The following is a 25,471-nucleotide window of genomic DNA, read 5'->3' as shown; positions in this document are numbered from 1 at the left end:
AGACAGCACCTTCCTTTCTGAGTCTGGGTGAGAGGCTTTGTCATGTTATTTCCTTTCCTGGATAATGCATCACATCAGGGAACAGCATTTGACACCTATGAGACACAGAGTTTACACAAGTCCTTGCTTTGAGAACAGGCAAGGCTCTAACAGCAGCCACAGTTGGGAAGATAGTCTGCCTTTCTTCAAGGCACTGAGTCACTACTCATGCTTGTAAAATATTCCTGAGCACATCTGGTCAGTATTTCCCCACTCCACATATACAACTGTGGGTGCAGGTTCCTATTAGTCTGGTGTTTCATTCTGCCCTATCTTTCAAGCTCTTGCTTTTCATGACAGTTGCTGATAGAGTTTGCTGGGAACACCTTCCTTGGAGAAAGAACCCCCGGGGCTCAAATCTCCACGTGGTCTCCTATTGGGCGTGTTACTCAATCTGTGTCCTGATTTCCTCCCATAAAATGCAGACAGTGAAATTTAAAAGATTATTTTGGGAATCACACCAGATAATATACTAAAGAGCTTCGCCAGTCTCTGGCACACAGAAAGTGCACATAAATGTTTGACGATGTTATCACTACTCTTACAGACTGGGACTGGGACTGATTCCTCCGTGGATCCCCAGCACCTTGACTGACACATGGTAAGTTCTCAACCAACGTTTGTTAAATCAATGAGTGTGTGAATAAAATGTAGACAGTTGAATTAAACATGTCTCTACTTGTGAAAAAGCAGTCAAATTATTTTAAGTATCTCAAAAATTACGGTACTATTATCTTAGACACATGCATTATATTAATACATATAAGCATATTGTTATTATTCCCTGGGAATGTAAGAAAATCCAATTAAATTCCATGCAGATGGCTTGGAACTTTTGTAACAAAGCCTCCAGAAAAATACACATCTCTCCAGGTTTGTACAGAACGTGCTTTGGAGCAGTAGCACCATGGAGACCATCTGGAGATATGCCAGATTGGACCCAGTGAGACTCAAAAGAAGTAGACATAATTGTCCAGGTGAGAAGGGCTGAGAGTCTCTGGGGCAGCGAATGTAGAGGGAACTGGGAGCCAGACACAAGGGATCTTCAGGAGTCATGACCAGTAAGAGGAGGTCGCTTTTAAATGCAGGGGTTGGGAGGGAAAGAACATGGTAAGTCGATGACAAAGCAAACTTGGGAGGAAATTAAGGAGTTGAATTTTGGCCTTAAGCTGAGCCTGACACCCAAGTAGATGTCATTTAACAAGCCAGAAACAGGTTGCACACAGATGTTCACAGCAGCATTACTCACAATAGCCAAAAAGTAGAAGCAATCCAAATGTCTATCAAGGAATGAACGGTTAAACCAAATGTGGTCTGCGCATACAAAGGGACATGATTCAGCCTTTAAAAAGGAAATTCTGACACCTGCTATAACATGGATGAACCTCGAGGAAATCATCCTAAGTGAAATGTCAGTCAGGAAGAGACGAATATCACATGATTCCACTTATATGAGGTAACTAGAATAGTCAAACCCATAAAGACAGAAAGTATCAATAGTAGGGTAGTTGCCAGAGGCTGGGAGTTGTTTAATGGATACACAGTTTCAGTTTCGCAAGATCAAAGAGTTTCAGAGATCTGTTGGACGATAATGTGAGTATACTTAATACTACTGAACAGCACATTTAAAAATGGTTATTACGGTAAATTTTATGTTATGACTTTCTTTTACCACAATTAGAACTTTTAATTTTTAAAAAAGCTAGAAATATGGAGCTGGAGTCCTGATCTGGAGGAACTCACTTGCCCAGCCTTCCAACTTTATTCCTAATTGATTCCTAGATTGAACACTTGGTCACTCACACCTGGTTTCTGCCCTCTGAACCCTCTCTCTACTCCCGCCAGGTAGTCCAGTAAAAAATAGGCATTTGTCTACAGGCCACCAACAAGATCTCAGTAAAGTGAGGCTTGAAGACCTCATTTTATTGTACTTTGCTTTATTGCACTTTGCAGATGTTGCATTTTTTACAAATTCAAGGTGGCAACCCTGCATCAAGCAAGCCTATCGGAGCCATTTTTCCAATAGCATTTGCTCACTTCATGTCTCTGTCATGTTTGGATAATTCTTGCGATATTTCAAACCCTTTACCAGCAAAAAGATTATGCCTTGCTGAAGACTCAGATGATGGCTAGCATTCTTCAGCACTAAAATATTTTTTTATTAAGGTATATACAGTTTTTTTAAACGTAATGCTATTGCACACTTAATAGACCACAGTATAGCGTAAACGTAACTTTCATATGCGTTGGGAAACCAAAAAATTCAGGTAGCTCACGTTATCATGATATTTGCCTTATTGCAGTGGCCTGGAATGGAACCTGCAGTATCTCCAAGGTCTGCCTGTACAGGGAAGAGTGTTCAGCTACTTGGACATCATGTCCCCCGCAGTGGCTAAAGGAGGGCTCCACCGCTCTCTGACCCATCCTGTAACTAACTTCTCCTGCTAACGCAGTTCATTTCCATAGATGTTCTATTCTTGAAGTTCTTCACAACCCCACTGTGCTGAACAATTGTGGAGGCTGATTATTTTCCCAGGATGAAAGGCCCTGGGAATGACCTTCTTGTAACTTGATCTGTATTTGTTCTTTTTCTTTCTCCTGTGTTCATCCCTGATCCATGAAATCTTTCTTATCCTACCTTCTCACCAGTTTTGTCCCAGCTGTGGCCTAGTAGGTTCTAAAGTCACTCCCTGACTTACACGGAAAAGCAAGTCAGCTGAGCCGAGCCTGGGAGTGAAAACAACTCAAGTCCAAGTTGCATAACAGGGATAAATGTACACCAATTAAATGCTGCTAGGTCTCCAATGTAAACAAAACAGTCTGGTGAGTGTGTTTCTCTCACTCTACTACAGGCAGATTGTGAAAACAAGTCACTGGGGTTTTTGGGTGGGAAGAAAGCTTTATCTGACGAGAGTTTTAAAAACTCCCACTGGGAAGCCAGGCCCTGAGCAGCCTGCATCCATCAGACCTCTCCTGGCCTGGAAACTCATCACCATTTCATACTTTACTGCTAAAATAACCCACAGCTCTCGGTATTTTGTATACAAAACAACGAGAGCAAGAAAGAGAGAAAGAATTTGGTAGTTGGGTTAAGCCATTTTTAATACTTAGCATAGCACAGTTGGGGTCCTATATTACCCTGGTGGGGCACCATAGTGTCTAAGGACAGGGGAGGGGAGCATATGGTGGGAAAGATATGGGGTAATGGAGACCAGGATTATAATCCAGGCCTTGCCACCTGCTAGCTGTATGACCCTGGACAAGCTGCTTAACCTCCCTCGGCCTCAGTCTCCTCATCTATACACTGAGAATAACAACCCCTATCTCTCTGGGCTCTAGTAGTTGGAAGCAAGGGCAACCACATGTAAGGCTCCCATTTCCTGTCCGTCATACAGCAGAGACTCCATCAATGAGAGCTAGTGTATTGTGTTACTGTGGTCATTATTCAAACCCATGGGTGCTTAACACACTTGTCTAAATAAGCAGACAGCTGTTGAATTTTCTTGGTGACAACAAGGGATCCTAAAATTGAACACTTGCTCATGGCTGGTAACAAGGTGGTATTTAAAAAGAATAAAATTAAAGCACCAGTGTGGGAGACATTTTGTCCTTTATACTGCCTGATGGCTTTTGAATCTTGTCTTTAGCCCCTGAATCACAGGCATTAATGTTTAACTTAAGCCAACACAGTTGATCTGACTCGATCAAGACAAGGTTCTTTCCCCCGTGATGGAAATGTACAGACTGAGCCCAGGGCAGGTGAAATGACTTAGATCTAAGAATAGACACCACTGGGTTTCCAAAGGTTCTGAGTGTCCATACACAATTTTAGAATCTATTAGATCCTTGCTGTGTTAATGAGGCCCCTTGCTGGGAATCCAAATTCCCTTTGTAAACTCCATTAACAACCCACAAGGCAGGTGGGCAGCTGTGAATGTGCTTATGGTAATAATGTCTTGCCCAGAAAACGGAAGCAGTGGGAAATCACATCCATTTGCATCACATGCTTAGAACATTAGAGAGAAAGGGGGAAAAGCATGTCTCCTTGGAGAGAGATTAGGATGAGTTCAACTCCCAAGCCCCCTTCTACCTCAGATGATTCTTTTTATTGAAGTATACTTGATTCACAATATCATGTTAGTTTCTAGTGCACAGCACAGTGATTCGGTTATACACATATATATTCTTTTGCAGATTCTTTTCCCTTATAGGTTATTACAAAATATTGAGTATAGTTCCCTGTGCTAGACAGTAGGCCCTTGTTGGTTGTCTATTTTATATATAGTAGTGTGTATATGTTAATCGCAACCTCCTACTTTATCCCTCCCCTCCCTTTTCCCCTTTCGTAACCAGTTTGTTTTCTATCGTGAGTCTTTTTCTGTTTTGTAAATACATTCATTTGTATCTTAAAAATTTTTTTTTTGGATTTGGCACTCTCACATGATTTTTTTGGGTCCCTCACAACTTTTCGCCTATTTGTTTGTTTTGCTTTTAATTGCCTCAAGAGAATTTTTCTTAGTAACAACACATGGAAAGTTTTGACTTTGAGAGTTCAGACTCTATTAATGATCCAAGTGCATTTTTAAAATGTTTTTGCTTTTAGAGCAAAAAAAAAAAAATAAAAGGTCTTGATTTTCCTATCTGTGCATCAGTTCAAATCAGCACAAAAAATTTGCTGAATATTACCCAAAACACCCTCGGTTAGGCTGAAAGTAGGGATGGAAAATTTCAGCCGCCGAGGAACTCTTTAGGGGGGTGGGGTGGAGGGGGCAGCAGCACAGGGGGACGAGGGCTGAGAGGGTGTCTCCAGTGCCACTGGCACCCATTCTGACTTCTTACCCACAGTTGCCTAAGCGATGCTCCAATGCTTCCTGTCGTAAGTACAGTGTCGCCCCAGAGAGCAGAGCAAGTTGAGGGCTGAGCAGTGAGCAGCATTCCAGTCCCCAAATGCCCCCGGTCACACCATACAGCGTATCACCTCGACTATCCTGGTTTATCTCACCCCAAGTCTCCTGTCATCAGGGTCTGCTCAACATAAGGACTTTCAGCGGTTTTAACCTTTTTGGGGTCATGAACCTCTTTGAGAATCCAGTGAAAGCTTCCCCACAAGAGTGTACACACATCTCCATTACAACCTGAAAAGGTTGTGGACCCCTCCCCCTAAAGCATATCCAAAAACCTTTAGCTTCAAGTAGCCCAGTGAAGAAGCCCTCAATTTATCTTGACATTCTCCAGGCAGATTCACGAAGCCCAGCGCTCAAGACTACACCTAAGTTTCTATGAGTGTCTAAACTGGATAACCAACAAGGACCTATGTATAGCACAGGAAACTCTGCTCAATACTCTGTAATAACCTAAATGGGAACATACTTTGAAAAAGAATAGATACATGTAAATGTATAACTGAATTACTCTGCTGTACAACTAAAACTAACACAACACTGTTAATCAACTATACTCGAATATAAAATAAATTTTTTTTTTTTTTTTTTTTTTTTTTTTGCTGTACGCGGGCCTCTCACTGCTGTGGCCTCTCCCGTTGCGGAGCACAGCCTCCGGACACACAGGCTCCGCGGCCATGGCTCGCGGGCCCAGCCGCTCCGCGGCATGTGGGATCTTCCGGGATCGGGGCACGAACCCGTGTCCCCTGCATCGGCAGGCGGACTCTCAACCACTGCGCCACCAGGGAAGCCCTAAAATAAATTTTTTTTAAATTAAAAAGCAATAAAAGAAAGTTTTTATGAGTTTCCATGAGCCACCTAATGCTTTAGTATCTTCAGAGTTTATCTGTATGTGGGCAAAAATAAACACATGCATGCACACACGCCACACATACACCACACATACACGGCTTGGCAAAAATGAAATGGGAAAGCCGAGCTGGGGTTGGAACATATTCATTTAGCTTATTCATTCCTGACACTGAAGCCGTTAGAGGGAGTAAAGGTAGCTTTGGCGAGTGCAACCATGTAAAGAAGCCAGGGTTGGTTATGTTTTTTCCATTCAATAAACAGCACCACTGAATAAGTTTCACATGCTCACCACTCTCCTGCCCACATAAGAAATTTGTTACTAAACACTTACTGTTCCTGCACAAAGCCTATTTATTTTTAAATACTTTGACTTGTTTTTTTGGGGTGGGTGGGTGGGTAGGAAGAAAGTGGAGGAGGCATTACTTTTGGCCTCTGGGTCCCTATCCTTCATCTTAAAAGTCTATGAAATAAAGAAATGAAGAACTAAACCAGAACTTTCGACCTAATCCTTTTATTGGCTATATAGGGCCATGAGTTGATTAGTTCTTTAGAATACCTTGATATTATGAACAAGCTAGTGTTTTGACCATTGGACACCTGCCTTACATGCGGACAGAAACACTCATCCTTGTTGGAAGGTGCCTGGTCAAAGCTCAAGAGGAAAGCAATCCAGTCCAACTCTGACATGACATGACTGGACATTTAAGCCTCATTAGGCAGGATCCTAATCCACAACATTTGAACTGCAAATGCTGGAAAGGATAATTTATGTGCTTAAGGGGATTCTAAGGGGAATGCTAATTGGGATGCAAGCTTCAGGCATAGCTGGATCCAGGGAGCCCTCTTGCCCTCTCTTTCCCCCTGGTCTGCTTTCCTTTGCTGTCTTCATTCCTAGACCAAGTTTATTGCATGTGAAAACAAAGATGGACACTGGAATCTGTGGGCATTCAGAGGTGTTAGAGCTAGCAGACCTAGAAGAGAAGGGGATCTCTCTCTCCCTGCCCCAGCCCTCCAGTCCATTTTTCAAACCTCATGGTGGACTCTGGTTGTCTCACTCCTTGGGCCATTCATTGCAGACCACAGCCTTCCTCTGTGTCGTGATTGGCCATGCCTGGACCACATGATCATCTCTGCAGCCCACAAGAACCACCTGGGATGGGGAGAGGCAGTTTCCCAATGAAAACAATGAGGTGCTGGACAGACAAAAGCAAATATCCACAAAAAAGACTGTTATGTGAGGCATTTTAACAGTAAAGAATTCTCTAGCAATGAAGAACTCACTTCCCATGGAAGAGGAAGGACATTCACCTATAGTAATCCCTAATCTAACAATAGCAAGTCACAATCCTCTACAGAAACCAAGCCCTTCATGGTGTCTGCTCTCACAGAAAGCTTCTTGTGGGCGAAAGGAAAAAAGGAAGTGAAGCCAATACTATTGTAAGAAAGGAGAAATAAACAGTCTAGAAACAACTGAAGAAAAAAAGGTTGCATGCTATTCAGGAAAATACCTCAAAATCTTTCATTTAAGCATAATACTTGCATTACAGTTGAAAAGAAAAATAGAATGGGTGTGCTTTCACTAGTCAGGTGCAGTAAAGGGCTGGTAGTAAAGAAGTAACGAACAGTAGACTTAGAGGAGCTTAGGGAAGGAAAATTCCCTCACGTGTATCTTCACCTTCCCCATGAATCTTCTCTAGGTCAGCCTGGGCCTCTGGTCTTTCTTCCTGTCACACATTATGATGTTGTGTTCTAAAATCCCTGAGCAAAGATGCTCTCTCACATGCAGCAAATATCCACAGGCCTCAATCAGCTCCAAATGGTATCAGTTTCTGCATTCCCATGCTCCCTTCAGGGAACCCTCAGGAGGATTCTTCCTCTGCCCCCCCATGCTTAGCTGGGAGAAATGGTTTCCTTTCTTTTCCATTCTGAAGTTCCGATTTTTATGAGGCAGGAGCACAGCCTCAGCCAGGACAGCACACTGGGAGGCCGGCTCAGCAGTGGTCCTCCACTCATTTCTGCCACCGTGTCCTGAGTCTGGGAAAGAGCCCTACCCCCTTCCCCAAGCAAATGCGTATCATTCAGAATCACAGCAGATAACACTGCTTATGCTGGTTGTGGCATTCATGATGTGCAACTGCTTTCCTTCCCTCCTTTTTTCCTTTCTTATTTAATTTATTTGCTACTCAAAAGGCGAATGACATCTGAAATTGATGGTCTGGAGCAAAGAACTGCAAAGAGCAAGGCACTGATGTGCTCAAGCTGGCTTCTGTGATCGTTGAGCCACGGAGGGTTTAGGAGACAATTGCAAGGAGAAGGCAATTCACTCCACTTGAAAAATATGCATTTCCAGTCTCTTAAAAATCAGAAGATCTGGCAAGACTGACTTTGAGTTCCCACAGGGCAACAATGGCTGAGGACAAGGCAAGGCCCTTTGGTTTCCCAGCCTCTACAAAGCCTGCTTTCCGCATTTGCTAGCTGAGCCCTGGCAGGACTTAGGACTGCTACCCTGAGCAGATGTGGGAGAGGGCTGCAAAACGAGGGCACCAAGGCTCACAGCCCGGCCCAAAGCCTCTTTTCATCACGCCCTTCATTTATCTTCTGGAAAAAGCCACAGCAAAGCCAACAGGCCGGTTTCCAGCTCCCACTGAATCTATCCAAACTAACCTGAGCTTTAGTAAATGTGGATGAGGCTACAGTCACAAAAATCTCTATCACCTAAATGTCCAATGAACTCATTCCAGATTTTCTAGATTGACAAAATAGTATGTAGTCATCTAAAATGATGTTTACTGTTTATGATACACAAAAAGGCTTAGCATTGATAAAAAGCAGGTTTACCTAGAGTATGGTCTTAACTAGGTGAAAGTAAATACAAACAAAAAAGGCTGGAATGAAATATACCTAAACATTGACCATAATTTTCTATAGGTATCTGCTTACAAATTATTTGTTTTCTTATTGTTTTTGTTTTTCCCAATTTTACTAAAACAAGAATACATTCTTTCAAAAACTGAACTAATATTAAGAAGCAAATTAAGAAGCAATGTGCTGGAACCCAGAAAGCCGATAAATATATCCCACTGGGGCAATGGCCATACTGTGGGGTGCCTCCAACTTAGTACAAACCAGATCGCCTGCTGCTTAGGACAGCTCTAGCACTTTCTGTACTTTGAGATGAGCCGCAGAAAGGGGTGTGCAGGCAAATAAGAGCCCTGCTGATCTAATTCAGGATGGAAGAGGTTGCTCTTCTCAGATCTACTGGACGGATTGCATCACAGGCTGAAAATCAAGATCCAACCACTCTTGTCAAAAGACCTGCCCGTGTATTTAAATAAGTCCATCGCTTATTCCTGCCTCCGTTTCTACATTTGGAAATGGAGATGATACGACCACAAAGATGAAAAGGACAGCGTTTACTGACCTCCACCACAACGTGATACCTAATGTCCAGGCAAAGCCTCGCTTGGTAGATTCCAGGCTCATTTTACTGATAAGGAAACAGGCTCAGGTCAACTGAAAACGTGTCCGAAATCCTGGTGTGCAGGTCTGTGGAGGAGCTAGGATTTGAATCTCAAAACCGTCAGACTCCAGAGCCCAAGCTCAGAGTCTCGCCCAAGGTCACCGAGGCAGTGAGCACAGCAGTGATTCCATGAATCAAGGGCCATGAATTATGAGCGGCTGAAAATGAATAAGAAACATCCACCAGCCTGGGCAATATGGAAGTGCCAGATAAGAGCCACACACGTCTCCTAGCAAGTTGCTAAAACACACTGAAAATGGCATGTGACCAGCCGCTGGGGAGAGGGACTGGAACCCAGACAAAACAAATTGACATTTTACAGCCTCATTTATTTACAAAAAAAAAAAAAAAAAAGAAGAAGAAGAAGAAGAAATTAACAAGGGAAACTTCAATATCAATGAAGTTGCAAGAATATAATGAGCTGTGCTTGCTCCCACGGGGGATGGCTTTTTAATTATTTTTTCAGATGAACTGCAGTCACAGTGTATTTGATCCATACCCGACCCATACTCTTCGGAGAGTTAAAACACATTTTTCCCCAATGTCAAGTTAAAATAAAAACTCATCAGAAACAAAATAACTCTGGGCTCCCAGGGCTCTGAAGAGAAATTTAGTTCTGTTTGGTTGCTGCCTGGTATTAGTGACCTTCGTGCTAAGCAAACATTTGGCAGATGAAATCTGAGAATAATTCTCTTTGCATCATTAACCGGAATGTGGAGGTCTCCACTGGGTTTCAACAGAAGTGATAAACAAAGAAAAGTGTGACACATTCATGTCTAATATATGTGCCTCCCGACTTGGAGGAATTGCTCTGTGTATTTGGGTACCCTGCGAGGATTCCATTCTGGGGAAGGCAGAAGCCCTCCTCAAAGAATCCCCTTCTTCTAGTTGGGCCCTGCTCTACCTACAGCCTCCTCTCTGTCTCCATATATTCCCGTGTGGGTGTATGCACCTGTATGTTGGTATCACATGTATATCTGTCTGCCAAACACTCACACGACTCAACACAATCTGCTTTCACCTTGATCCCATTCTGCATTTTTAAAACATCATCATCCACATGTAATAAAACTGCACAGAACTATACACACAGAGAAACACATAAATGAGTGCACATACAATGGATAAAACCTGAATAAACCCCATGAATTGTACCCATGTTCATTGCCTGTTTTTGTTTGTTGGTTGGTTTTTATTTATTTATTTATTTTTGGCTGCATTGGGTCTTTGTTGCTTCACACAGGCTTTCTCTAGTTAGGGCTAGCGGGGGCTACTCTTTGTTGTGGTGCACGGGCTTCTCACTGTGGTGGCCTCTCCTATTGCAGAGCGTGGGCTGTAGGCACGTGGGCTTCAGTAGTTGTGGCTCGTGGGCTCTAGAGCACAGGCTCAGTAGCTGTGGCGCATGGGCTTAGTTGCTCCACGGCATGTGGGATCTTCCTGGACCAGGGCTCGAACCCATGTCCCCTGCATTGGCAGGCGGATTCTTAACCACTGTGCCACCAGGGAAGCCCCATTGCCCGGTTCTGATACTGTACTACAGTGATGTAAGATGTTACCATTGGGGGAAAATGGATGAGGGGTACAGGGAACTTCCCTGTATTTTGCAACAACTTGTGATTCTATAATTGTGCCAAAATAAAACATTTTAAAAAATGACATCCTCAAATAATTCCTTGAGTACTTGGAAAAAACAAACAAACATGACAATGAAGTTCCTTATTGAAAAGTTAGGACAAAAGAGGCAGGAGTCTCAGCTTGTTTGGTACTGGTCCTCTTGGTACCTTTTATGGGCTGAATCATGTCCCCCCCAAAATTCATATATATAAGCCCTAACCCCCAGTACCTCAGCATGTGACTTATTTGGAAATAGGGCCTTAAAGAGGTAGTTGAGGTTAAATAAGATCATAGGGGTGGACCCTAATCCAATCTGACTGGTGTCCTCATAAGAGGAGGAAATTAGGACACACAAAGAGACCCCAGCGATACGTGGACACAGAAGGAAGACCATGTGAAGACACAGGAGGAGAAGGCACCATCTGCAAGCCAAGGAAAGAGGCCGCAGAGGAAGCCAACTCTGATACCTTGATCTTGGACTTCCAGCCTCCATAACTGTGAGAAAATAAATTTCCATTGTTTAAGTCACTCAGTCTGTGGTGTTATGTTACGGCAGCCCTAGCAAAGCAATACAGTACCCAAATCCGGCATGCCCCATTCACCTGTTTTTGTCCCCTAGTAACAAGCCCTCCAGCCTTAGCATCCCTCGTAAAGAGGGAAACGGTGGCTGAGTGTGGCAGGAAACTGCATCAAGTAAGGAACGGAGGTCCCAGCACAGAAGAGTCAAATGTTAGGTGACCTTCCCTGCCCATGAGAGGCTGGTGCTCAGCTAGCTGTGGAGTTACCAAACGTGGAAAAGGAATCACAGTTTCTCAAAGTGGACCCAGAGGGCAGAACCAGAGACAGCGTGTGGAAAGTTGTAAGAAGACAGATTTCCAACACAACATAAGGGCAACTTCCTAATAGCTATCATGATTCCACATGACAGGAACAGCGAAGTGAGGGTATGTTGTCCACAGTTCTGGTGAGAGGTGAGCAGAACACGGAATCCACCAGCTCTGATCTGTGCTGATCTCTACTTAAAGCACCATGAAACAGGGGCACAACCTCCTTCCAGAACCCTGACGTGAACTATTAGCCCAGCCCCCCTTCTTTCTCCTCCCAACTCTCTATTCTGCCTTCACACCTGTTCTCCATTCCCATCGCACCTCTCCCCTTGGATTTGAGACACACGGCTCTCCTCTCACCTTCCTGATTCCTCTGATATCTATTTCCCAAAGAATTCAGGCTGTCTTGCAGAATGCCCCTACTTGCACCTGACCCCCTGGAGCATCCACCAGCCCTCTGCACCCAGCCCCACCCACCCCAGCCTTGTCACAGATCCCAGATGTACCTGGAAAAATCATCACTCTCATACCCAGGGCTCAGCCCCATTCATTATCTTAGACAAGTTACTTAACCTTTCAGAAGCACAGATCACCTGTCTGCTTCGCTTATAACAGTAAAATTGAAAAAACAAACCCATGTCCAATGATAGAGGGCATTAAATATTACAGTATAGATCCACAAGGGAATATTCGTATGCAGAAAGAGTATCATCGAAGAATATTTAGTAACATGGGGAAATGTTCATGAAATATTAAGAGAGGAATACAGTAGCAAAACATTATTTATTATAAACACATTTTGTGTGTGTGTAGAAAAGCATACTGATGCAGAAAAAAGGATTTTATATAACCATAAAGCTAAGGGTAATTATTCTTCAGTGATTCTTTTTCTATACTTCCAAAGTTGTCAACAGTGAACGTGTAATACTTTTTAACTAGAAATAAAGTTATTTTTTTAAAAAAATCCTTACCACTCTCATTTGGAGCTTTTTCCTCCAAAAAGGAAAAAAAAAAAAAAGACAAAACAAGGCACCAACCAATTGCCATAGCATCTAATGAAAGGACCCAGCGAGTCCATTACATTAGCCTACTTACTCTTGCCTACAATACAACCGGCTGTGCTTTGAACTCAGAGAAACAGGGCAGCTAAGAAAACTGAGCTCATGGAAGGTCACAACACGGGCTAACAGCACGAGTAATTCCCAGAGGGGTGATTGGTGGACCCCACTCACGCCACCACATCAAACGGTTCCCACTGCCACTCTGCTCCATCAGTCTCTCTGGGAAGAAGGAACGCCACGTGCCACCCACGGGTCCCCGTCCAGCCACGCTGTGAGGCTTGGCTCCACATTGTGTGGTCCTGAAAAGCCTGCCAGCAGAACCGCGTCCCCATTCATTGGGTTTTGTCCCCTGGTAATGAGCTCCCCTGGCTCCCTCCCCAGGCTGGGCAGGAATGGCCAGAGAACAGTGCCAGCAGGAGAAGCCCCTTGTGAATGACCATCCAGGAATCCAGGAGTTTGGCAGTGACTCAGCCACAAGAGGCTGAAGCAAATAGTCACTTGGGTGGAAAATATCAGCTTGATTTAATATGGGATGCTTCCCTTTCCCCCTAGCTGTAGCGGGTCTAGGACATGGCCATAGTTGTGCCGAAGGCACCCAGCTGGTGACCCAGGGCCATGGCTTGTCACCAGTGGCCTGTGGCCAGGGTGTTGCATGGTTATCATCCCCTTCCCTGCTTACACCCACAGGAAAGGAGCAGCTGTGAACAACCTGTGCTTCACACGTGCAAGATTTTAGAAACCTTTCAATCTCCAGTTTATACTCACATGTCAGGCATATGATCAGATGGCTAGCTATGGGCCTCTCTCTCTTTTTTTTTGTTTGTTTGTTTATGCAGTACGCAGGCCTCTCACTGTTGTGGCCTCTCCTGTTGCCGAGCACAGGCTCCGGACGTGCAGGCTCAGCGGTCATGGCTCACGGGCCCAGCCGCTCTGTGGCATGTGGGATCCTCCCGGACTGGGGCACGAACCCGCGTCCCCTGCATCGGCAGGCGGACTCTCAACCACTGCGCCACCAGGGAAGCCCTGGGCCTCTCTCTCTTACCAGCTCTGCAAGAGCTGGAACCAAGGGGCACACATGCTACTACTCCACCCCAATGGATACCATCAACACCCACAGTCCCAGCACCAGTCCCTTCAGACTGTCTTTCTCTTGCAGGGAGTTAAGAGGCCATAAGTCATACCAATCCCATTCAGCAGGCTCCCCCAAATACTTCCCGAAGCCAAATTAAGTGGCTTCAGAAACTAGCTCCCTATTAGAGGAGATAAATGCTAAAATAGTCTCATGATCACAAACACTTTTTATGACCTGTACAATAAATGACTGAACCAGTTATGCTCTGCATATGCATGGTCTTTTTAAATTATTCCTGGAGAATTCAAACCATGCATGGAATAAAAGGCCCCCTACCGAGGCCAATCTGTGCAGAAAGCTTGCTCTCTGTTGCTCCCTGTAAGCACAGACCCAGGAAACAAGTTCAGAAGCACTCAGGAAGGCCATCTCCACAGTCCTGTACTGTCATGCTTTGGAATTTGGCCAGGTGCCACCAAGATGCCCACACACCACACAAAAAGACACCCCCAACCCTGTGAATGTTGAACTATCATAGAGGAAAAGGATGCCCAATTAGAAATTTGGTTGAGACTTTCCTCCTACCAAAGACTCACTGTAAATCCCAGAAACAAGGTCTCAGAAAGAGAGAAAGGCCTGTGCCTGGTATGGTCAGCCCTGTGGCCCAAGCCTCCACCTCCCACAAAACCAAAATGAGTCCACATCCTAAAGCTTTGTACCGACAGACCAGGCCCCATCCAGTGCCAGGAAATACCACAGCCTAACTCATCAGGGCGGACTTCTGGAAGAGGGCTCTGAGCCTGATGCTCCAGGCAGGGGCCCCCAAGCAGAGGTGATTTACCACTGGTGTGACTTCAGGAGGCATTCTGGGGAAACATTTTTCTACTTGATTTCCTCATCAGAGACAAGAACTCAGCTTTTCACTCCCCATTTCCTTCCATGTGCCCTGATTTATCTACTTGCTGTTACTGCTACCAAAAAATATCTATCCTAGGGTCCTAGGGTGATATCGGTCAGGTCAGAGACCAATGGGCCAGAAGGACCTGCGGAGACTGTTTTGGCTACATGCTGTGGCCCATGTGGCCCATGTCCTGGTCTGCAACAGACTCACAAGGAGGGGCTTTCACTGAAGCCTTAAAAGCATCAAAATGTAAATGATTTCCTTAGACCCCTCTCCCCACTGTGTCCACCTTCACATACAATTATGGAAACCCCTAACCACAGGGAGAAGCGACTAGCCATCTTCGGCCTGAGCAATCTTCTCTTCTTTGTGTTCCATAGGTAGGTCCACAGGTCCTCCATCCCTTGGATGGGGAGATACATATTCTCCACCTTTCTTTCCTAGAGCCTGTTCACAGAGGGCTATTTATTCAACAAAGTCATCTATGCCACAGTTGGGACAGAAAGTCACAGAGGAAAATTAGCATTCAGGTGTGTAGCTGTTCTGAACCCTCCTGTCTCAGAAAGCTTGGGCAGCGTACGGTGGAAACTTGGCAGATAGGAAGCTTTTTGACAAACTCTTATCAAATTCTATTTTAATCTAAACTTCATATTATAATTAACTTTATACTCCAATGCACACAGTTTTGGGAAGCACAAAGCTTCCGTGGGTGGATATAATTTTTTCAGAGCTTAGCACCCAGTGACTGGGGTCATGTCATACAATCCAACAGCTTGTGGGAGGCAAAATTAAACTTGGTAAACAAGAAATGGAGATGCTCGGCAGGCCAGCCCTCACCCTACAAACGACCACGCAGCAGTGCCTAGAATCAGTGATTGAGGAGCCACGTTTGCTGTAAATGTAATTCACCACTTGGATGTTTCTTAATCCAACACCTGCAAATGGCTTCCATCCTTCCAGTACAAAATAGCAGAAATCATTACAGCACAAAACATTTTTTCAAAGTTCACATGTACCTTATTTCTTCCCAAATATGCAGTTCCAGTGCATACCCCGTTACAGAAAAAAAAAAAATTATGAAAAGTTACCAACTTTGAATAATACCAAATGCTGGGCATGCAATCCCCTTTCTCTTTGAGCTTCAATAGGACAAGGACCAGGAGATCATTTTGATGATTAAAAACAGGGTTTCCAATGTGTAGATCCCCAGGTATTCCCCGGTGGCTAATGCCAAATAGCCCAAAGTCCAAACACACACAAAAAGGCAGATAAATAAACATAAAACTTCCCCTGACCGTGGCTTCCCACTCAAGGTTTATTGAGGCTCTAGTACATCAGAGGTCAAATTCCACGGCACATTGGAATCACCTGGGGAACTTTTTAAAAACTACATGCCCAGGATGCACCCCAGACCAACTACCCCATAATTTCTGGAGGTGCAACGACATCAGCATTTCCCAAAACACCCGAGATGTGTAGCCAAGTCTGAGAACTAGTGCTCCGGGAAAATTAAAACTTCAGGGGCCCACGTTTCCTTCTGCTGTTAACATGCCCTGGTTACTGACACAGAATCAACCAAAAGGGAACAGCGCCCCTGGCTCTGGGGCAGCTCCTTACCTATGTAGAGCGAGGAGTCCTTCCTCCGCACGTGGTCGTCGATGTAGGAGACGCCCAGGGGCTGCACGGGGGTAGCACCGATGCCCAGGAGCACCTGGGCCCCAATAAGCAGCAAGTACATCATGTTGGTGGCGGTCCGGCTGCGGCAGATGAGGTCCGGGTCGGGCCCCTGGTCCCCGCCCGAGCCGTTGGCGGCGCAGACATCGCGGCCCTCGGCACCCCAGCGGATCTCGCCCGCCTCGTACTTGTACTGGTGGGTCAGGAACTCAGGCAGCGCCGACAGCAGCGCGCCCAGGGCCATGACGATGCCTCCGCAGCCGATGAGGCGTGGCCTGTGCCCGCGCGCCCCGAAGTAGCTCACAAAGAGGATGAGCGCCAGGTTCCCGATCTCGAAGCTGCTGGCGATCACGCCCACGTCGGCGCTCTGGAGGTTGAACCTCCGCTCCAGGGTGGTAAGGACGCTCACCTGTGGGGTGCAAATTGCAATCTCAACGCCAGTGCTGATGGAAACCACCCGGGAGGCCCCCTTCCCGTCGCGCAGTGCACCTGCCCATCCCGGATCCTCCCGCCTCACAGTTTTTTGTTTTGTTTTGTTTTGTTTTTACCAGCTGTGCCAAGTGATTTAAACCTTAAGAGTCCAAAAACCGTTTACTTAGTATGATGACCCTAATTTAATGGTTAAAGAATTCACTTCCATCGGGGAAGAAGTTTTCCTTGGCATCTGTTTCCATTCTGAAAGATTCTGCCTCACTGCATAAGAACAACCTCCACATCCCCACGGCCGCCACCATTTAAGGCTCATGAGTCCTGTGAAAGTCCTGAAGTCCACAGCTTTCACAGGCTCTCTCCCAACTACATCTTATTTATGAAGTCCATGCTGGAGGATATAGGGTCCACGGGCTTTTTACCAGGAGGTTATTAGCAAAGCATATTGAATACAATAAAAACACAAGGAAACAAAAACCTGGGAGGGGAGCAAAATGGACAAGCTAGATTAGCTCATTAGGATAATCATTAGCTCTTTGCTTCCTTCTGGAAATTTCCAAACAGTGGACATTTCCCTAGAGGTAAAGACATCCCTGAATCCCTGACTATTCTGTGCACTCTAGTCCCACCGAGGTCCCTCAGGTGGTAGAGTTTGATGACTTTCCCCACCTTTGCATCCTTGTCTGCCCTTCATCTGTTTAACAATTATCTACTGAACATCTGCTGTTGGCTTCACAATGCCCTAGACACAAAAGACAGAAACAGGAGGAAGGGATGACACCTGGCCTCAAAGATGCCACCTAGCAGAAAGGTAGACATGTATGTTGGTTACATGTTACATTCATGATGCAAAATCACAGTAGGAGGGTCAAGAGGAGATGCATCATTTTAAGGCTCCTTGAGGTGGAGAGAAAATGCAAACGGCCTCCCTGCCCTGCTGTTTGCAGGTTCAACGCAGGGTATTATCAGCAAGACAGGAGTCCCTGTCGTAGGAGTCCTAGTTGGGCAGGGAAGAAAACTCCAGGCAAAAGGAACAGGGCGAGCAAAAGTTGGCTGGCATGATTTCATAATGAATGGAACGCATGTAGTGAAAAGATAGGTTGGCAACAGACTATAAGAAGCTACAGAGGCCACCCTAAAGGAATCAGACAATCCCCTGCAGTGTGGTGGAGAGAATGCAGAGCCTGGAGGGAGGAGCAACTGGTTTGAATCCCACACCTATTATTTCCTTAATTAGCTCTGTGACTTTGGTCAAGTTACTTAACCTCTTCAAGCCCTGGTTTCCGTGAAATAGGAATAATAATGCCTACCTGGCAGGATGGATGCAAAGATTAGACATAACGTCTGAAAAGTCTGTTAGCACAGAGCAGCCTTTCCCTACATGGCCAGAGAGCATCGAGAGAGGTGGGGAGGCTGAGGGGTGCAGAACCAAAGCTCTGGGGTCAGAAAGCCTGGGGCCATCGTGACTGTGTGACCTTGGGCAAGTCACCCCATGCTTTCACTGTCCCATCTGTAAAATGGGTATGAGTGCTACCTCTTAGAGCTGGTGCCAGGCATAAACACATGTATGTATAAATGCTAGGTAAGGGCTATCCACAACGATGATCACCATTTATCCTCGGGTATGGGGAACAGCAAAGGCTCTAAAAACATGAGAGTGACTCAGGTATGGTCAGAGTGTGGAGAATGGATGGAGTGGAAGAATGCAGGAGCGAATGCCAGCAGAGAAAAAGGCTGGACTATTATTGAGAGAAGTGAGAAGAAAAGGTCAGTACCGTGGCAAAGGAAATGAACAGGAAAATCTGAGAAGCGTCATAGAGGCAGCATTACATCTTTGGGGAGATTTGCTGCCTCTGCTGAGTGACTGGGCATGTGCTGCTCAGGAAAGTAAGGAAGAAGAGTCAGTGGATCTAGCCTTCCTCCAAATGTATAAATATGGGTACTGGTGTCAGCATCCCTGCATCCACAGACTCTCTGCAACGTCCACATACAAGCACGCACGCACGCACACACACACACACACACACACACACACACACACACACCTCTGCTGATTAGCATGCCTCTATTCTATTTACCTTTATTATAAAAAAAGACACTAGCCCAGTAATTCCTGTAGCCTCATTTCAGCCCCACACATTTAAACAGACTCCTTTAACCCAGGGGTTTTCAATGCTACCTTCAGTTTGGATGCACTTGGGAAAGCATTAAAAATTTCAGATGCCTGGTCCCTCCGTGAGTTTCTAAGCCAGGGCAACCTGGGTGCTGGGATATTGTTAAAGCCCGCCCAGGTGATTCTATGTGGGTTAGCACAGCGCTAACACAACAACACAAATGACTGCAGCCTTTCTGTCAGCACTGGGCCTGGGGGTGAGCTCTGCAGGGCAGTACTCAACACTGGTGCAGGTCCCTGTTCATGACCAAGGATGGGACGTCTGTGTTGCTGTCGATCGCCAGCATTCCGATTCTGATTCCTGTTTCCATTGTGCTTCTAACCAAGTCAAGGCCAGCTCACAACTCATGCAGCCCTAGTTAATTATTCTTCAAGCACCAAGTACTGGCCATTGTCGAGAAAAGAAGTTTAGCGAGTCCTGGTCTCATTAAAATGGCTTTCAAACGCTCCCAGAGATCCTTCTGAAAGGTCTGGGCAAGTGAAAACAAAGGTTTCATTTAGTCCCTTCTTTCCTTCGTAACACAAACAAGCTCGATGGAATAAATGCTCTAACAGAGGCTTAAAACAGGTAACGCCGTGTGGAAGAACAAAGGCAGACAGCCTGACTGCCTGAGAGGTGGGGGCAGGTGGCTGGGGGGTTCACTCAGGCCTTGATGACTGGACTTGAGAGATGCCTAAAAGAAGCCAGATGCAGAAGTGGACGCATGTGGGCAGGGTCCCCTGGGTTCACCAGAGTCACCTCGAGCAGGCTGGCAGGTCTGCAGCCTGGTGACCTCCACCTCGGGAGTAAAAGGGCAAGGGCAGTGGGAGGAAGGGTGGGCAGAAATGGAGCAGAAGGCGTATTTCACTTCTGTCACAAGGCTTCATGACATCCGTACTGGGCAGATCTGAAACATGACAACCGCTCCGTTCTAGGAGGTGTGCCCTGTCATAAAATATCACACAGGTGTGGACATTTATGATGACATAAGGATGGAGAGGAGAGAGGCAGCTGTGGGCAAAACAAAAGGAATCCGCTCTTCTAGAGAGGGCAGGGGCCTGCGCCTGCCACTCTTGTCCTGAATCAAACCTGCTCTTTGCAGAGCGACCCACAAGGGTCACAGGAGTAGTACGGTCCTTACCTCCTTGACCCCGTGGCCTCTTGAAAGCCTCAGGGACACCTCTCTGGATCCAGAGTTAAGCTTCACAAACATTCTGAAAAGATGCTTTGAGGATCAATTAGGTCGGAGGCTAATGTCTTCACTCACTTAAAACACAATTTGGAGAAGCTGGACTAATTAAATAGGCATGAGGCCATAAAGCCACTTGTGGCTTTTACGTGGCAATGAACAATCCAGCAATGAGGAAGATGCCTGCTAACAGCAACGGCTGCCTGTACTTAACGGGTAACAGGACTGATGGAAATGTCTTGATAATTAGACACCAAGGAGCCACAACTCCAGGAGGAAAAGAAAAGAGGAACTGTCCTCACCTTGCACCAAGTAGATATTATTAATAATAATAAAGTTATTATTAAAAGAATGCAATATTTATCAGGTTACTGCTACCACGATTCAAAAACAAAACAAAACAAAAAAACCTGCCTGCATTTAGGAATCTCCTGGAGCACTTGTTAAAAATATAGATTCCCAAACCCTGAGATGAGGCCCAGGAGTCCAAGGTTTTATAAAACCCCCCAGGGGTCTCTGGTGCCCAGAGTTGGGGAGGGGTGAACACCACTGACATTTCAGGTGTCCACATCCATACTCACCATCAATCGAGAGCTATGGTTCTCAACCTTCACTGGCGGCAAAATCACCTGGAGGGTATCGGACTGCTGGACCCCCAACCTCAGAGTCTCTGATTCAGTGCATCTGGGATGCGTCTGGGGACTTACATTTCTAACAAGCTCCCACAGTGATGTGGATGCATGTGGATGCTGATCTGGGGACCAAACTTTGAGAACCACTGCACCACTGGGCTCTCCATCCTCAACAAACCTGTCTCCCCTCAAGATTAAAGAGCTTTTTATTTTTTAAGTTAGATGCCAATTAAAAGCACTCCCTCATTTCCAATTCACGTCCAGTCTCTTCTCCTCCTATGGGAAAGCTGGGTGGCATCTGGGGGAGGCTCACCTCTTAGGGAGTCTGAGGTGCACACTCCGGTCACCTGCTGAGATGGGGGCCCAGCCCAAAAGGGAGACCTGTGGACATGCTGGCAGAAATGCTGTGAGACAGGAGGCACCCAGAGACCATGACCAGGGACAGATGGGCCCTTCTTCACCTCTGAAAGGGCCGAGGTTATCAGGGACTCACAGAAGAAGCAGCCAAGCTCTTGGAGCAGCAGCTGAAGCTCAGAATTGCCCTCGTGAGCCCTCCCACAGTCTGTCTATTTTCTTATTCTGGCTCAGGGGGTGGGGACTGGACTAGAATCACCTGGAAAAATACACCAGCACCGCCCCGCACCATGCCCAGCCCACCACCACCAGGACCGTGATATCATGTGTGAGAGCTGGGCCCAGGCATGAGTATTTTCCAAGCTCCCAGGTGATTCTAATACACAGGCAGGCAGAGGTGTGTATGTGTGCAGAGACTCCTGGTATAGCCCCTGCACAGGGGCTGAGTGTGGAGGGGTAGTTACAACACTGCACCCTGGTCCTATCCACGTGGCGCTGGAGCACCGGAGCCTCAAGTTCAAATCTGGCTTTGAGAGTGCTTGGCCATGTCAATCTTTCTGAGCTGTTTCTGCACCTGTGCGGTAAGGATAACAATACATGCATCATGAGGTCATGATTCAGCAGCTGGCGCACAGTAGGTACACTTAAAAGAGCTGCCCTCATCCCTGGTGTGCATGCTCTGTGTGACTTCCAATTCGATGCCACACAGAGCCTGCTTGGCGGGAGGTGCAAGGAATATAACTACAGCTGAGAGAGAATCTCTGCCCTGTGGGGGTTCACAACCTGGGGAGAGCAGAAAGAAAGGGTCCTAACAGCACAGCCTACTATGCAGGGTCATGCAGTAAAGTGGCAGGGGGCTCAAGGGAATGAGAACACACCTTTGGCTGCATGCGGAGGAAGATCGATCTGGGATGCACCAAGGATGAGCCAGATCTTAATAGATGGGCAGTGGGGGTGGGACTATAACATTTCTTTTTTAAACATTTTATATTGGAATATAGCCGATTAATAATGTTGTGACAGTTTCAGGAGCACAGCAAAGTGACTCAGCCATACACAAACATGTATCCATTCTCCCCCAAAAGTGCCCTCCCATCTAGGCTGCCACATAACACTGAGCAGAGTTCCCTGTGCTATACAGTAGGTCCTTGTTGGTTATCCTCTTTAAATACAGCAGTGTGTACATGTCAATCCCAAACCCCCTAACTATCCCTTCCCTCCACCTTTCCCCTCCCCACCCTTCCGGGTAACCATAAGTTGGTTCTCTAAGTCTGTGAGTCTGTTTCTGTTTCGTAAATAAGTTCATTTGTATCATTTCTTTTTAGGTTCCACATATAAGTGATATCATACGATATTTCTTTCTCTGTCTGACTTCACTCAGTATGACAATCTCTAGATCCATCCATGTTGCTGCAAATGGCATTATTTCATTCTTTTTTATGGCTGAGTGATATTCCATTGCGTGTATGTACCACATCTTCTTTATCCATTCCTCTGTTGATGGACATTTAGGTTGCTTCCATGTCTTGGCTATTGTAAACAGTGCTGCAGTGAACATTGGGGTGCATGTATGCTTTTCAGACCATGTTTTTCTCTGGATATATTGCCAGGAGTGGGACTGCTGGGTCGTATGGTAGTTCTGTTTTTAGTTTTTTAAGGAACGTCCATACTGTTCTCCATAGTGGCTGTATCAATTTACATTCCCACCAACAGTGCAGGAGGGTTCCCTTTTCTCCACACCCTCTCCAGCATTTATTGTTTGTGGATTTTTTGATGATGGCCATTCTGACCAGTGGGAGGTGGGAGGAATGGCAAAGGGAAAAATTCAGACCATTCCTGGGGAAAGGTAGGAAGACCTTTTTGGCCTCAGAGCGCCATGAAGAGATAAAACGGCCTTGAAGATTAATTAGGTTGAGGGTTGATTTGGAGGTCCCTGGGGAGCCATCCTTCAGCAACACTATCCTGGCAGGTGTGGCGCAGTGTGGAGGGAGGAGAAACTGCCCAGGCAACTATTTCAGCAGAGCTGGTGAGAAACGAGGCTTCTGTAGGGGCGTGCTGGCAGAACCACAGAGAAGGGTGCCTGTGTGTGATGCCTCAGATGTAAAGAGCAGCAGAGCCATGGCTGATGGGAGGCCTGGGTCAAGGAAGCTGGAGCTGAAAAGGACACTGGGGAGCCTGCCGTGCCTCAATCCGGAGCCTGTGTGAGGGCTGAGGGAGCTGCGAGGCTGGGGAGAGCCCGTGAGTGCAGAGAACCTGCATCTAAAAGCCCCTCTGCTCGGAGAGGCACGGGACACCACAGCCCAGCAGGCTGCCCCCCGGGGAACGTGGAGGAAGCTGTACCTTCAAACAACTCGCCCAGCAGCGGGGCCCAGTGCTGTTGGGAACAGATGCAGAAACGGTGTGGATGTCGACCTCACATTAAACTGTAGTTAAAGAAAGGCCCAGGGCTTCCCTGGTGGCGCAGTGGTTGAGAGTGCGCCTGCCGATGCAGGGGACACGGGTTCGTGCCCCGGTCCGGGAAGATCCCACATGCCATGGAGCGGCTGGGCCCGTGAGCCATGGCCGCTGAGCCTGCGTGTCCGGAGCCTGTGCTCCGCAACGGGAGAGTCCACAACAGTGAGAGGCCCGCATACTGCAACACACACACACAAAAAGAAAGGACCAGAGGTCCCCTTATTGGGGCTCCTGAACAGGCATCAGCACACTTTTTCCGTGAAGAGCCAGACAGTAAATATTTTCAGCTTCTGGGCCACTTGGTCTCTGCAGCAACTCCAACTCTGTCATCCTAACACAAAAGCAGCATCTGTAAGCAGTATGTAAATGATGGCCACGGCTGTGTTCCAAGAAAACTTTATTAACAAAAATAAGCCATGGGACTTCCCTGGTGGTCCGGTGGTTAAGACTCCGCCTTCCAGTGCAGGGGGTGCAGGTTCAATCCCTGGTCAGGTTCGATCCCTGGTCGAGGAGCTAAGATCCCACATGTCTTGTGGCCAAAAAACCAACACATAAGACAGAAACAATATTGTAACAAAATTCAAGAAAGACTTTTAAAATGGTCCACATCAAAAAAAAAAATCTTTAAAAAATAAAAATAAAAAAAAATAAGCCATGGCTGGATTTGGCCGCAGGCCACAGATTGCCAAACTCCTGCTCGCTTCTCCGTCAATCCAGTTCGGGAAATTGCCTTATTCCTGAGTCTGGCAATAACAATGCTGGCCATTTATAACAAGTTTGCAAAGCACTCCTGTTGCTGCCATGGAAAAGCCATTCCGGGCACAACTTCAATGCAAGTTTGTTTTCTAATCCCATGAAAGGAAGTTGCAAACCCATTTCAATTGCTTGCCTGATGTGCCAGGACGTGGTCTTGCAGGAAAGGTGGGAAGGGGTCCAACCACAGAAGCCGAGAGAGCATCTCCCCAGGATGAAGCAGCAGCAGCAGCAGCAATTGCTTCAGGTAAGGGAGGCACACATTGTGTGGTTTTGTTTTTCACTTGAACAGCAGCTCCTTGGAGCCAGTCATTTAGGGCACAGGGGAAACGTCATGCAGGAGGCATTCATTTGTGAATTACAGGATCTGAGGTTTGTAGAGCCAGGTAACAGAGGACAACACAACAATGAGTCCTGTAATTGCCCTGGTGGAAAACAGACTGCAGGCTCCCCTGGCAGGTTGGCCAGGGAAGACAAACAGTCAATGTCGCTTTATTTCTGATGGAATGATTTAGCCTGTTTTATGACCGCATAATAAACGGGTATAAATTTATGATTTTTTCTTAAAAAGCAGAGGAAGAATTACATGGAGAACCTCTGATTTAGACATGACTCTGGCCTTCAGCCCATGCCAAAGGCACTGGTGTGTGTAAAGGGGTGAGAAGAGGGGCAGACGGAAAACATGAGGGATTTTGAGAGCCACACATGAACCACGCATTTAACACGCCTGCAGCTCCCTTTTCTGATCTGTAATGCGGAGGCGATGATTCTGCCCTCAAAGCTTGCCACAAATGAGGAGGAAACTTGCTGTCCAATGTTTGTCACTGTGACTGCAGCTATGCCTGGGGTTGCGAATATGCAACATGGCCTTACCCTTCCTCGCAGCAGTATCCCGAGAGCCTGCCAGCTCTCTCTGCACCTGGGTCTTTAACAAGAGACCATCGTTCCCTCTGGTCACACTGCTGTCTGAGAGTCAGAGTCTTGGACACTCTTTCCTTAGAAAGGCCTCATTCGTCTGCGTCTCTGAGACTTCTTCTCGGTCATTTCCT

At 46.3% G+C, this 25,471-nt stretch overlaps 1 protein-coding gene across 2 annotated transcripts in view; it reads right to left on the bottom strand.

Moving 5' to 3' along the window:
* The window catches only part of SLCO3A1 (solute carrier organic anion transporter family member 3A1), a 320,294-nt gene that overhangs the window by 239,378 nt on the left and 55,445 nt on the right, over nt 1-25,471 (bottom strand). For both annotated transcript variants that reach the window (XM_060096879.1, XM_060096878.1), the window contains exon 2: nt 16,402-16,867. In XM_060096879.1, the coding sequence (XP_059952862.1) occupies nt 16,402-16,867 (466 nt within the window). The remainder of the gene's footprint in view (nt 1-16,401; nt 16,868-25,471) is intronic.

Source organism: Mesoplodon densirostris, chromosome 4 (genome assembly GCF_025265405.1).
Source record: "Mesoplodon densirostris isolate mMesDen1 chromosome 4, mMesDen1 primary haplotype, whole genome shotgun sequence".
In the NCBI taxonomy this organism is placed as follows: Eukaryota; Metazoa; Chordata; class Mammalia; order Artiodactyla; family Ziphiidae; genus Mesoplodon; species Mesoplodon densirostris.
Note: the sequence above shows the minus strand (reverse complement) of the source record. Positions and strands in the feature narration are given on the sequence as shown.